The sequence below is a fragment of the Cydia splendana genome, chromosome 14, assembly GCF_910591565.1.
Source record: "Cydia splendana chromosome 14, ilCydSple1.2, whole genome shotgun sequence".
Classification (NCBI taxonomy): domain Eukaryota; kingdom Metazoa; phylum Arthropoda; class Insecta; order Lepidoptera; family Tortricidae; genus Cydia; species Cydia splendana.
Window position 1 is genome coordinate 2448651 of NC_085973.1, and position 15752 is coordinate 2464402.

A 15752-nucleotide genomic window follows, 5' to 3' on the forward strand; every position below is an offset into this window, starting at 1 on the left:
TGCATAGCTTGTACTATGGGTACTAGGCGACGATATAAACATACTTATATATATAAATACATACTTATATACATCGAAAACACCCATGACTCAGGAACAAATATCTGTAGTCATCATACAAATAAATGCCCTTACCACGATTCGAACCCAGGACCATCGGCTTCGCAGGCAGGGTCACTACCCACTAGGTCAGACCGGTCGTCAAAAGAGGGATAAAGCTCTACACTTTGCGTTCAAAAGTATCTGTTACAGTTTGATTTTTCTACATAGAGACATTATATTATATATTTTTGTTGAGTTGTTCGCGAAAGTATCTAACTTTTGACGCGTCTGATACGTTATTTTTGATGGTGACTGTACGTGACCGTCCAACTCCAACGCCCGGACGCCCATTGTACAATATGGATGGATACTTACATATCGTGTTTACGAATGTTCTATTTTACTGGCACCCCATTTTTAACGTTAACGAATTCGAGGTAGTTTCGGCATAGAGAAGTAACTGAAATAAGTAAGCATAGAGTGCTCACTCCATACATCAGTTTTGTAACCAAGACGACTATTATTTTCGTTGTCGAAATCTAGCGTCAAGTAGCAGAACTATCTGTACTGCTACTCGACAATAGATTTCGCGACGAACGGATTTAGTCTTATGCTCAACAATTTTCATCTAATATTATAACCGGATTAACCGGAACTCTATTTTCAACTTCTTTTGCATGTAATATTAGTTGTGAATTGTTGACCAATACACTTTTCGTAAGTCGCGACACGTAACATCTAGTGTCGAGTAGCAGTACTGATAATTACGCTAATTGACGCTATTAGATGTCGACTACGAAAGTAATGGGCGTTTTGGTAACAACATGTATGGAGTGAGCACTCTATGCTTACTTTTACTCATTTCTCTGGGAAGCACCAATGTTGACTCTGATTCTAAAAGCTCATTTTGAAAAAGTATAGCCATAGTAACATAGTAAATGTGGAATTATTATTCATTGATGCCGCCCGCATTACCCGCATAACTGCAGTTGGTAATTCCCCATTTATAAAACGCACAGTACCTAACCAGTTTTGAGTAGGAAGGTTTGCTTTAAGCGACTTATTTCCCACTGATGTTTACTTCACGTTCACATAATATTGGAAGTTGTAATCCCTACTAATATTATAAATGCAATAGGGCATTTCTCAGGAGGGCCATTTTTACGTGTCCGGGGCTATAAATGATTGAATTTACTGTTCAATAAATCTGAATAAATTTAGGCATGATCTTCAGCCTATATTCTGTCTGGGACACTATCAAATTATTTATTTATTATTTATATAATACAAGAAAAAAAATTCAAATGCCAAAAATGATGTTCGGTGGGAGTGTCCCGCACCCAGATTTTATGAAACAAAAAATTATTACTCAAGATGGGGCATTAGATCGGAGTTATTATGGGTATTCACGCATAAGGTATTAGTTAACTTATCATAATCTTTATATCACAATAATGTATTTGCTCAACTCATTGAATAAAACCAAATTTACGATGTGTCCCGGGCTAGTGCCTGATTTCGGTGTAATTTGCAAAACATGTCGGTACTCCTTCAAAGTTGTAAACCAGGAACTCAGTGTCTCAAACATAGTATGCTTTAGTTGTGCCTTAACCGTTGAATAGAGTAGAGGTACAGTCACAGTATAATAAAGTGATTTTTTAAAGGTTTCACCGTCCTTCGGTGGGTTTGGTTCTATGTTTTTTTGAGATCGGTGGTGCAATTTACTCCGAAAGTTTTAGTGCATTTATCGTTATGCAAGTGCTTAAGAAATCCTCGAAAGTACGTAAATCCATCATTATTACATCTCCTCTGTATCACTCATGCTATTTCTGTAATTGCTAAAAAGCGATTAATTTTGACATCACTGGTGTTGATTTCCTTGGATTCGGTGGATTTTTTGACCACCGATATCAAAAAAGTGATCACTGAATTCAAATCCTGCTTTGTAAACTAGTTTGTTGTACTAATTTATTACACCTAAAAAGTGCAAGATACGTTGTATAAACGTAAAATTATGTTTGTAAGTAAATGAATTCATAATAGGTACAAAAAAATCACTAGTTTACTATGAGTAGTTTTTTAAACCAGACGTGTGTTGAAACTTGTAGACCCAATGTTTCTTTCTCTGTCTTGATGTTCACAAGTTCAAAAATCACTAGTTTACTATGAGTAGTTTTTTAAACCAGACGTGTGTTGAAACTTGTAAACCCAATGTTTCTTTCTCTGTCTTGATGTTCTCTTCAAACCAATGAAGTAAATTATGTTAATTGTCCTCTGTATCACCTGAGGCCCTATACCTCGATAACTTAAAACGTGTCAGCCATGTTAAATGAATGCAGATCCCACTTCTTTTACAATAACTTGTGTATGTAAGTATTATGCAAGGTGCACCCAAGGGACGGGATGTTCAGAACAAGGGATTAAAAATAAAGTGGCCTTCTAATGTCGAGATCGCTTCAAAGGCACTGAGCGTACCTTACTGATCGATATTTCTAAAGGATAGCCATAGACACAAATTGAACATAGCAAATGTTTTAACAATCCTCAATGTCTTATGTCTGTATGTCTAAATATAGGAGTTACAAATTATCTCAAGTGTTTCAGAATGCTGGAGATCTCCAGCACCCTCAAATAATTAACAGGTTATTAGATCTTCAAGCATTAGTCGACCACTTCAAATAGTTTTAAATTGATGGAGTTCACGCTTTAAAACTCTGTTATTCAAAAATACTTGTTTTCCGTATTGCATCACATTGCTTTATAAGTGCATTAAATATTTTTTGAGCATTGAACACCACTCAAAAGTTTCCTGTTTATCGAGTGTAGGTAACATAAGTTTCTTTTTGATGCGTGTGCGGTCGGATTGTGTGAAACAAACATCTTCTCCTTTATGGCACTAATGTGCGAATTTGTGGTCGACATGTCTGAAACTCGTTCCAGGACCATACATCGCCCACCACCCTATTATATGAGAGGACAGTCAAATAGTGTGGGATATCTTCTAGAGATGTTGTTTTACAAGCCGTAATTAGGTTATTTTAAAATCTTGGGTCTATATCTATTAAATTTATGTAAGCTTTCGAGATCATTAGCCTTATTACATCGCTTATAATCAAATAAGAATGAAAAATATGATTAAAATGTAATATGATTGAGATATAAAATTGAAATGTGATTTTTGTGTATGCATTATTGAATTCGGTGACGCCAATTGATTTCAGTGCCTGCACATGATTTCGGTGTTTTTTAAATCTCAAATATCTTAAAAACTATAAGGTTCTAATGGAGGCCTCCACTACCAATATTTTTTATATTAAGGCTAGATTTTAGGAAATAAAGTCGCATATCAAATAAGTTAAAAAAAAAATTTGGCACCGAAGTCAGGCACCGAAGGTCATCTCTGAGAAACGCCCAATAGTAACTCTATTTGTATGTCCGTCTATTTTTCTGTTGCCTTTTTACGCTGAAATTATGAACTGATTTAGATAAAATTTGGTATGCAGAACGGGGAAGGACAGAGGATTAAATCAATCATCATCATCACGCAGATGAAATCGCAGGCAAAACTAGTTTTAAATAAAATCTTAACATTTATAAGTTTCATAACATAACCATTATGAAATAGGTACCTACTAAACTAAGAACTGGTTTATCATTGATGCATTAACCTTTGGTAAATCCCAATTGAGAAAAAACTTCCTTAATTTCTTAAGGAAGCTTCCATATAATTTTTCCCCTGACGTATACTACGTAAAACATTACCATAATATTAAAGTTGTTGTTAATTCTCAATATTACCTATAAAAGTTTGGCATATTCAAAATGCAAAAATTCAAATTCAAAGTTCAAACATTCTGCAAGTAGGCCCCAAGGGGAAGGGCTCTTTCACAAGTTAATACAACATTTACAGTGACATCATATATAGTGACATGAAATAGTTATTTACGATACAAGTGCGGAAAAGAGGACATTCGAAACGAATGGCGATAAATTAAAACATGATCGAAGGGAGTGTTTTAAATCGACACGAGTTGCGAATTACCTATTCGCACGTGTATCGTACAACGTTTTACAGTACTTATAATATATATGGCCAGTTAAACGTTTGACATACACACGAAAAGTGCTATTTTACGCACTAGTGCGGGAAAATAGGGCCATATGTACTGTAAAATACATTGCAACATTTATAAATACAACAACCACCTCGGTCAAACATTACATTAAAATAATCATAAAATAACTACCTACTGTTATTTACACTTTGTCAGATAGTATGCCAAAGACTGCAAACTCAATAAACATTCTTTAAAGGTTATAAAGACACGTGTCAACAACCCTTTTTGTGTCCCGCTGTGGTTAATATCTGAGCCTCTACCATCAGTTTTAACATTGACATAACGCTCACGTCTACGTAATTTACTTTCTGTACATTTCGCTTCCACTATTGCTCGCATATGCGAGTACGAGCGAGATGCATAGAAAGTAAGTTACTTAAACGTGAGCGTTATGTCAATGTCAAAACTGGTGGTAGCCGTACTGACATTGCAAACACTGTCGCAAAGCACGTGATACATACTAGTAAATAAACAAGATTATTTACCTATGTACCTAATAATCTTCTTCTTACTTAGTACAGTAGCCTCAATAAGGATTGTATTGTGGGTACTATACATATTTCGAACCCAGTATCTTCAGCTTCGTAGGCATGGTACCTCCAAACGACAGTATTAGGTCGTTAAAAAATCATTTATAAAGTATAGATCGGCTAGGCATTTCCGCCAGTAGAAAAAGGCGACTAATAACTCCCATAGAAATCTTGAATTTCGCGGTTTTTTCTACTAACAAAGTGCCTTTGCCAGAGTATAGTCTACAGGAATCAATCATAATACTACCCCACTACACTTAACGCAGACTAAAAGTAACATTTGATAAATCGTGTAATTGTTTACCTGTATTAGGTATCTATAGGTAGGCACCATATTCGCGCATTCAAGATCAATCTGGTTTCAAATAAATCAATATAAAACAGAATAGTTATACCTAAATATAACTACTCTGTTTTGTATACATAACTGGTTTCGCAATGTCAAGGTTTTGTTATGCGCGGTGGCGTATAATGCAAATGTTAAACCTACATATTTATAACACATTTTGTACTAAACTTTTTTTGAAATTCTTAACTGTTAAGAGCGAAGAATACTACGTACGTACTCGTCCATACAAAAAGAGAAAATGATTTTTCCACTTCTAAATATTTTCTATTCTCCTTGATTTTTTGTACGTTATTGACACAGTGAAAAACTAGGTTTATTATAGTTTTCCTTTTTTCAAAAATGTTATTAAAGCAAAACTTATAATCCTAGAATATATTATGCTGAAGCGATCGACATCAAAATCAAAGTGATTTGTTAAGATTTAACGTTTTCTCACGAAAAGGAAATTTCATCAAAAAACCTGCGAAGTGCGAGTCGGACTACTCGGACTCGCGCAGTACTATTACCTACGCAAAAAACTGCAAAATAATCACGTTTGTTGTATGGGAGCCCCACTTAAATATTTATTTTATTCTGTTTTTTAATATTGGTTGTTATAGCGGCAACAGAAATAAATCTATTGTGAATATTTCAACTGTCTAGCCTTCACGGTTCATGAGATACAGCCTGGTGACAGACAGACGGACAGCGGAGTCGTAGTAGTTAATAGAGTCCCGTTTTTACCCTTCGGAACCCCAAAGTGTACCTAGCATCGCAATGCTATTCTTCCCTCTTAATGATAACATAAACGTGTACCTAAAGCAAACGAAACGTCTCGGTGCTTTACGCTGTTGACTTTAATATCAATTGTTTGTTCAGTTGGCTTGGAAAGGCGTTCCATGGCTACTTTATTAAACTACAATCACTTCAGTTTTATGTTCAAAATTATATCGGAAAATATCTCATATGTAACCCATTGTAACGATTGTAATCGCCACCTGGTACGTTAGTTCTCGATCTGCGCTGCCAATTTAAACACGTGTTATTTCTCGATCTAGACCTGCAAAAAACACGTGTATAATAGGTACCTACTTACCTCGAAGTCGAATGATGGTCCCTACACGAGTTTCTAGAAACAAAACACTTCACAGGGTGGAGGGGTTTAGTCCGTAGGCGGCTGGGGAAAAAATCTCTAACGCAGCCGAGTCGGGCATGCTGCCGGATACCGGACCGGCAGTATCCAATGAGGATTACCTCCACCTCTAACTGATATGGAGCTAGGGAGTAGCTGACACCAACTGACACGTTAAATGTTTTCAGACAATTTTGGAAGTTTAACACACAAAATTGTTAGTTTAATATATTTTTTATTTAACTTCAATAATTTTTTTAACACACTAACCGCTAAGCTACGGTCGTTGCGCTACGTCGTAGCCGATAACATATGGATATCCCGGTATCACCGGTATGTAGCGGAAATGCTTCGTAGAGGCCAAACAACAACGTGTTAGCGCTGAATGGGTAAAATTAAGCCCAACCAAAAGAGACTTTAAGGAAATGTCATAGGGACCATCATTCGACACGACGTGCGTTGATAGAAAAAGCCAATCGAAACTAAACACATTCGAGCTTTAAGATACGTCAAATATTACGGCTTCGTAGCGCTACGCTCGTAGCCGATCCCAGCGTTTTCCCGCTTTGTAGAGGAAAGCGACTACGAACAAAGAACCGGGGCCGGTTCCCGGCACCCAATATGTTAAATAATGTATATTAGTCACATGAGTAAAATTTTCGTAGCATCGGTCTTCCGAATACATTATTTATTTTCGATTGGCGTTTGTCGATGCACCCGATGTCATCTATTGACATCTCGCTGCCCCAATATTACAGGGTTCTATGTTACATTTTAAAAATAGTTGAAATTTGACTTAATGTCACTATGACAATGTTCAATTTCAGTTCGATAAAACTGAAACATGGAACCCTGTAATATTGGGGCAGCGAATTATGTTAAAGTTTAAATTTAAACAAATATTTTATGAGTATAACATGCACTAGGGAGAAGACATAACAGGGTGGATTTCAAAATCCTGCGAAAACTTATGGTTCGGTCTTTATAAAAAAAACTAGTAGGTTGTGCGAGTTGCAACTTTTTTATATGTTTTTAAGAACTATTATCTTCATGTTCCTTCAATTACCATCTCCAATAACTTAATAGTTTTTTTTATATAAAATGTTTTATGTGTCTAAAATCATCACCGTCTACCGGAAAAATCTGAACCTTATTGTTTGCAGTGAAAATTATAGCATACCTATCGTACGATTGCGATTTTTCTTTTACTTATATCTTTTCCATGTTGTTGTTTAACACATGGGAAAATATGCAATAATTCCTTCACCGAGAAAGTACATTTAAAAATATTTAAAATTTTGTCACGAATATTCGTCAACACCGTCATGGTAATGTCAATGTGAGCTTATCTCCGTGTATGAACAACGAAATACCGCTAAAGGTCCTTGCCCTATTTTTCACTTTAATATAGAACGCCAAAAATGATTTCACTATAAAGTCACATCATTGAATCGTGAGAAATATTACGAACAAATTTGTAAAACGTAGTTTGTCACAACAGAGCATCATCACCGTTATGCTTTGGTTTAAAAAAGTTACAAATGATATATTAGAAATAATTATTGAAATGAATGGCAAACTACATGAAGTTTATTGTGTAGCATAGACATTAACTACTATTATTCGTATTCTAGAAATAAAAACAAAAAACTCTCAAATCGTCAACACCATACCCATCATCACCGGGAAAAAATGACGACCGGTGATGATTTCATGTGTATGGTGATGACGGTTTTCAGAAACTTTTCTAGTTATTTTGCTATAATTCATTATGAAATTAAGCTGTATGTTTGAAAAACGTTATCTATGTCTTCTAACACTATATAATGTTTACCTTATAAATGTAGAATAAATGTAGAAGAAGATATGACTATTTTTTTCACACTAGAGGATGGTTAGTTTTAAATAACATTTTGACTGAAGTAGGCAAAATTTAGGTCACTTAGAACTTAGAACATACAAATGTTTATTATTTATTATCTAATAATGTAAATCGTGCAACTTAGAGTCTGTAATTGCATGTTAGTCGTGTTAAAACAAAGTATTTAAACAAGCAACATATATTAAGTTTTAAGCGACCATAGGCTACGGTACTGGCTCACTATCGTAATGGCCTTATGTTTTTTGATAATATTATATTAATTGATGTATATAATTACAGCAATTAATAATTATACCATTGGGTAGTCACCGGACCCAATACCTAACATTTTGTAACTTATGACATGCATCACAAGTAGGGGTCTTGCAACTTATAAAACACTGATTATATATTAATGTTTAGCTATTAAACAATATATATATGGATTTAAATCATTATAGCTATTTTTAAAGTTAATTTATAAAACAACAAAAATACAAACTTATGCAATGAATCAAATTATCAAAAAAAAGTAATATATCATATATCATGATTGCGGACAGGGTTGATGGCCTGTATATAAATAACTGCTGCATGATCCATGTGCGCAGGAATAAGTAGGTGGGGGGATTTTCTCTAAACTGTTTTATTGAGAAAATCTGCTTATTTATTTATTTATTAGAAATAGTTATATGAGATTGTAGTAGTGAATTAGCTAGTAAGTAAATAATTGTGTATATTATATTATAGATACTAACATTAGCCTTAAGATAAAAACTGTCACTAACACTATTGATCCAAGTTGGTCGCGAATAAACGAATTTATTATTTATTATAAAAATTAAGCTCACTGGTAAGCCAGCAATTTTATAATATGATATAAATACCAAGTTATGCAGTAGATAAAAGAAGATGCGGGTTTAAACTGATAATAAGAGTACAATATTGTTAATATGATTTAACATTGAAAAAACCCAAAAAAATTAATGAATACATAAATTGCCTATTTCGGAATATAAATTATTTAAAATTATACAATAAAAATACTTGTTATATATTTATTTATATGAATAAAATGTATTTTTTATAATTTTCTAATAATAATTTATGTAGCTAGTCTTATGTTCAAAAACATGTTATTTGTCATGTTTATTAAAGTTCTAAAGCCTTACAATTAAAAAAAGTTTTTGTTATTTTAATACGTTTTTAATACATATATAAATTAGTTCCCAAATCGTCATTACCGTACATGCAGTGTCATTACCGTCTATAAAAGAGTCATTACCGTACCATGATTGTCATCACCATCTTGCGTTTTTATTTTCCGAAAGCGATAACTTCAAATATAAGCCACAAATGATTGTATAAATACCATAAATATCCTCAATATACAGCCCCCTATTACTTTACCCAGCTAGAATCGTGTTAAATTAAACATTAAAATAAAATATTTTTTTGTATGGTGAAATTTTTGGTGATGAAATCCACCCAACAACATTGAGAGTCCTAACTAGTTCGTCTAGTCAAGGTCAAACTTCTTTGTTTTCCTATAATAGCATATTGTAATTTGAATTGAATTAATTTCTTGATATACCTGTCCATATAAGTATTAAAACAATGGTTTCATTAAATATTTGAATTGCATTGAATGCATTTATGTATTAGCCAGAATTCTCGCATTATTTTTTAACAAGCAAGTTAAATTTGAGATTTTTTAAGGTAAAATAGATTATAGCTTTCCAATGTCGGAACCGCGAAAGCTGAAGACATCGGTTCGAATCCGGCCTGGGCTAGAGAGCTTGATCAGTTTTTCTGTAGTACATGACATCTATTTCAGTTGATATACTTTTTTATAATTACAGTGAAACCTGGTTTTAAAAGTGGGACCTGGATAAGTGAGAAACCTCTATAGCTGGGACTCATGGTGCGGTCCCGACACTTTAGCACTGAATTACCTCTGTTAGTGAGATTAAACGAACCTCTATAACTGGGATTAGTTGTTGTGATTTTATAGTCACATTTACCCCTATAATTGAGACAGAGAGTGTATTTTACCTCTTTTACTGAGACTATATTTATAAGATTATATTTTGCTAATTGTTTTTTTAGAATGTTATACGAATTACCTCTGTATCTGAGATAACGTTAATCTATGACCTCTCTAACTTGGACTTTATTGATCTATTTCCGTATTCTTCCTAACTCTTAGTCTATCCACAAATTCCGCATTTGCTTAATTGTGTCTAAACGACTTCAAGTTTCATTTAGTTACTTTATGTAGTTAAAACTATCGAAACGAAAGCTGAAATCTTGATAAGTAACAAGAATAAACAAATTTTCATTTAATTAATTTCTAAGACGCAATGAAGTCCGTATCAATTTTAATTGAAAAAATCTATCCTTTAGAAAATCATTCAAAATAAATTCAAAGAAATATTTAAACAGACTTAAATTATTAACCACCTCTATAACTGAGATATAACCTCTATTCTCACCTCTATTAATGGGACCCTCTATAAATGAGACAGACATTTATTTGTACCTGGCTAACTGAGAGCCTGGGTAAGTGGAATACCTCTTTAAGTGAGACAAATCTGCTCGTCCCTTGAAGTCTCACTTATCCAGGTTTCACTGTAGTATAATTACCTACTTTAGCGTGACTATGTAAAAACAAATGAAATAAACGTAGTTATTATCTTTAAAAAAAAAAACTTTTTTTTTCAGAACAAGCGTGGCCACGTGAAGGCGTACCTGATCTACTCGGCCATCTTCTTCGTCATCGCCGTGGTTATGTTCTTCGCTGGCCTCAGCCAGGGCCCTCCCATCTCCAACATCATCTCTAACATCATTACCTTGGGTGAGTATTTCATTATCTACTCCATATTCATCATCGCCATGATCAAGTTCTCCGACTTCAGCCAGGGCCCTCCCGTCTCCAACATCATTGCCTTGTGTAAGTATTTCATTATCTACTCCCCCATCTTCATCATCGCCGTTATCATATTCTCTGGCCTCAGCCAGGGCCCGCCGTCTCCAACATCATCTCTAATATCATTGGTTTAGGTTAGTATTTCATTATTTATCTTATCCAGGGCCCTTCAGTCTTCAACATTGTATCCTACACCATTGTTTTGCGTAAATATTTCATTATTTATCTCAGCCAGGGTCCGATGCATTATTGTTTTCTATGGTATTTTCTCGGAAACGTTCGTTTTGGTCATGCTACTTCAGTCAATCTCAGTACTTTTTGTACCGAGACCGACTGAAATATATAGCAAGACACGTTCGTACGTTTCCGTGAATTTACGATGGAAAATAATTACGCACTACAACTGTACACCCATTCCTTCGACAGTGACGATCCTTTATCTACGCGCAGATGTGCCGATATGCAATGTGATGACGCACGCTCCCCATGCTACAAGCTATATAACGTCCAATATTTATTTATGTTGTGTATCGATTTATTGATACCCTCTGCCCGCGACTTCGTTTGTGTGTGTTGTTTTTATTTAGCTCTTTATAGGGACTACCTTGACACATTTAGTAAAGAGTGGAGTGTGCATTGGATAGGACCAAATGGCGGTAAAGAGGGGAGGCTTTGCCCACTGCTGGGATCTTTATCTTATAGGCTAATAAAAAAAGCTCTTAATTACGCATACTTTGATATTAATTTCACAAAAATTACCTTATAACATCACTGTTTTATGCAGAATTTTTAGTACTTTAAAGAGGCTATGAGGCATGAGGCTTGAATCGTGAATTTTTTTATCTTGACCGTCAGAAACAAATAGTTATTTAAAAAAATATAGCTTAATATTAAGACCTGCAGTTTAATGATGATGATTGATAAAAACTATCCTATGTCCTGCTCCGGGCTTCAAGCTATATCCAGACCGAATTCCATCTTAATCGGTTCAGCGGTTTAAGTATGAAGAGGTAACAGACAGATAGACAGACACACAGCAGTAGTGTGGTGTGCAGGTGTCCATGGGCGGTGGTAATCGCTTACCATCAGGTAATTCGTCTGTTCGTTTACCTCATAAATCATTAAAAAAACAGAGTTACTTTCGCATTTATAATACTTCAATCGGATCTCATTTTGTTAAATGTACCAAAAATCATAAAAAATATATTGTTTAACGTTAAAGTTTATCTAATAATGTATACAACTGATGTTGACCTTCATTTGTATATGATCATTCGGTAAAAAAAAAGACGATTAAGTCAATTAAGCAATAACAACGAAACCAGCTATTAAGAGTCTAGAGCGGTATCTGTCATCACAAACGTAAACTAATGTATCATTTACCTATAATGAGATATCTATCGACATTATGTAGTATAATGTTGTTGTCCTAACTGTCCTAGGCACCCCAGAGTGGTGTACAACACAAATCTCAAAATAGTTGTTGACATTGTAGCTACGTTAAATAATCATTAGAATCTATAGATGTTAAAAACGTAGGTGGTCTATATAAAATCAAACAAAAGCCTATTTTTTGCCGACTGCTCAAAGACGGCATATTTTTTGTCCAGAATATGATTAATTGCAGACGCTAAAAAGGATTGGCGTGAACCAAAACAGTCTCAAGGGCATTAAAGTCTTCTAAAAGACTAAACTAAAGATTTCTGGTTCGGAATCACACTAAATTGAACTGGTATTGAGGTATTTGATGCTTCAAATAAGCAGGTTACTTATATAATACCACAGTGTATAAAGTAACAGTGGACCGACGCCTTTGATGTTTGCGTGAATGCCTACACCGCACAAGAACACAGTGTTGTCAGACTTTTACACAACTGCCCAAGACTTACACTTGACTTACTACAAGACACGCTAGCCCTGTAAGTAGTACCGAGCTACTAACAATGGCGATGTATGCAGCTCGGGTGCGCGCATTCGGTATTTCTTATTTTACTGTCTCTTAGATTACTGTACTGCTATTATTGAAATTTCTGTATTTCTTGAAATAATATATTATTTTGAATTTGAATTGAATTTGTTTAACATGACCGTTTCCTCTTTACAGTGATCCATCTGTATTTCCTCATGGTGATCCGAAGCCACTACCACAAGATGGACGACGCCAGCAAGGGCGCCATCTACAACACCGCCTAAGCTAAAGTACCTCAATGATGTTTGATGTTTAGGGGCCTAGCTTTAGTCGTAGGAAACGCCAGTCGAAACTTAACCATTCGTTGTGGTAAAAAATCGTTCTTTGTGTCGTATAGAGCAGCAAAAAAAGTGGTTCTGTGAGCTGTAGAATTAGTAATGTAGTAAAGAATGTAGAGCTATAGAGCTTAAAATGGTATTTATGTATGGCTTCGCGAATTTGAAAACATATAACTACCGAAGCTGCTCTCAAAATTTCACGAGATAAGTTGAGAATTTACGATCCGTGGAGGAGAATATCTAATTACGATAGCATTTTTGCCCAAGCTGAAAAGGAGACCTTCGCTAACTTATTCACGTCTGCCTTATGCATTTATTTTTTTGATTGGTGCTTGTCAACAAACGATTGTAGTCTAAGGCCCTTGATGATTATCCCACGCGGCAAAATAAATGTTGCTTATGCCCATATAATTAAGGTAGATTAAGGATTATGTACGTTTATTTTTCTATTTTTTACAGAATTCATTTTGAGTTCGTGTTTTTTTGCATTTTTAAGGATAAGTTTTTCTTTTTTTATTCGTATCTCGAAATTGTTTCAAAATATATGCTTGTCAATGTAAAATCATGCTATTTCGACAGTTTATCTTTTTTTATGAAATATTAGTAGGTATTTTCATATTTCATTAAAATTGACATAACTTTTCTTGATATTATGCAGTGTTAGTGTTAGCTTACTAAATTAACAATATTTTGTGACTCTATATTTGAATCCAGGAAATATGATTATTATATAACGGAATGTGGTAAAAAAGTGCCTGGAAAGATCTCGAATGGTGCCGAATGTATGCAAGGTTTATGCCTTAGTAAGGTAGGATCATAGGTAGACTGACAAAATGCGAGTATTGAGCCTACTGATGTGTCGTTGGAAAATTTCCAAAGTTGCGAAATGTCCACATGGAAATATTTTGGTAACGCCTAAAATTTTTGTATGGGAATCGATATTTTCCATTTCCACGTCTGCAGTTGAACATACATGGAAATTGACCATTATGTTCGTATCACACAAAATGTCCTCTTTTCCAACTAAATAAAACTAATAAACGGTATTTAGATCAAATTTAGGTACAGATGTATAGTGCATAATTGTTTTCCATAGTATTTTCTCGGAAACGTTCGTATTTGTCATGCTACTTCAATCAACCTCTGTACTTTTTGTACCGAGACTGACTGAAATAGCAAGACACGTTAGTACGTTTCCGTGAAAATACGATGGAAAATAATTATGCACTACATCTGTATTCAAAACTATGTAATCTAACGTCGAGTGTTTAAATCTAAGATTATTATAAATTTATAAATCTTTACAGTCTTGTGGGGTAGATATTTAGCTTGTAAGTGTCAGATTCGCCTAAATGTATTAAATGTTATTGCTTAATACAACTTAAATACTTCAGACTGTCCAAAACTCAAATTATATATTAATATTACCTATTTGATAGATTATTTTAATCTACAAAACGGAAAAGGCTAGAAAACTCTGTAGAAATATTGCATTGGATTATTACTGAAATGGGACAAATATTTACAGCTTTATTAAAATATATACCTATGTATTAAATACAACAAAATGTTAATACGATATAACTTTAGAGCGGATAGTCAATTCTATTCTTATATAACATGACTTTAAAACAAGTACATATGAAATGCATAATGATCTATTTATACTCTTTCGATATATTTACAGTTTTTGAGGCTGACCTAAAGCATTTATAATACTTGAAACATTTGTAGATTCAATAATTTTATTGTAACTGTGCCATTTTGTATATTTCTTATATATTATATACCTATGTACCTACTTATAACCTACTCTACCTTATAATACAAATAGGTACCTAATGTAAGTTAAAACTTATCTTTTTTCGAATAAATGTTTGAATGATGAAAATGTGTGTTTTTTTTTTGTTTTTTGACAATAATCGCCTTTTAGTTATACCTATTCATTCATTTGGGATACTCACTGAGCTCAGTATTCAATTCACGCCCATGCTAATAACCTAACTCAATACATTTTTAATAAAACAAAATCTATGACAATCAGAAATGATTTAATAAAATGATTGTGACAATAAATCGTATTATGATTATCCATATACCTAAACTATTTGCTTAAAGCACATAATTATTAAGTGTATCCAAGCGGTATGTGATTGTGATTGGTAGTTAAAACTAAGCACGATATTTTCTCACCTCTTGCACTGTTATAGTTCGTTCGCGTTAAATCATCACGGGCGTAGCTAGGACAATGATGAATTGATAATTTTACTGCATTCTTAACGCGAACGAACTATGAAAACTTTTGTATAAGTAGCTTTTACCGGAACTTATTGCGACAAGGAGGGAATTCGAACTATGGAAACTTTTCTGTAAGTAGCTTTTACCGGAACTTATTGCGACAAGGAGCGAATTCGAACTATGAAAACTTTTGTTTAAGTAGCTTTTACCGGAACTTATTGCGACAAGGAGGGAATTCGAACTATGGAAACTTTTCTTTAAGTAGCTTTTACCGGAACTTATTGCGACAAGGTGGGAATTCGAACTATGGAAACTTTTCTTTAAGTA

At 34.1% G+C, this 15752-nt stretch overlaps 1 protein-coding gene across 1 annotated transcript in view; it reads left to right on the plus strand.

Moving 5' to 3' along the window:
• The window catches only part of LOC134797069 (uncharacterized), a 32199-nt gene extending 17121 nt beyond the window's left edge, over positions 1-15078 (plus strand). The window contains exons 4-5 of the mRNA XM_063769290.1: positions 10736-10868; positions 13045-15078. Coding sequence (XP_063625360.1) covers positions 10736-10868; positions 13045-13133 — 222 coding nt within the window. The 3' untranslated portion in view covers positions 13134-15078. The remainder of the gene's footprint in view (positions 1-10735; positions 10869-13044) is intronic.
• Positions 15079-15752: the final 674 nt, after the last annotated feature.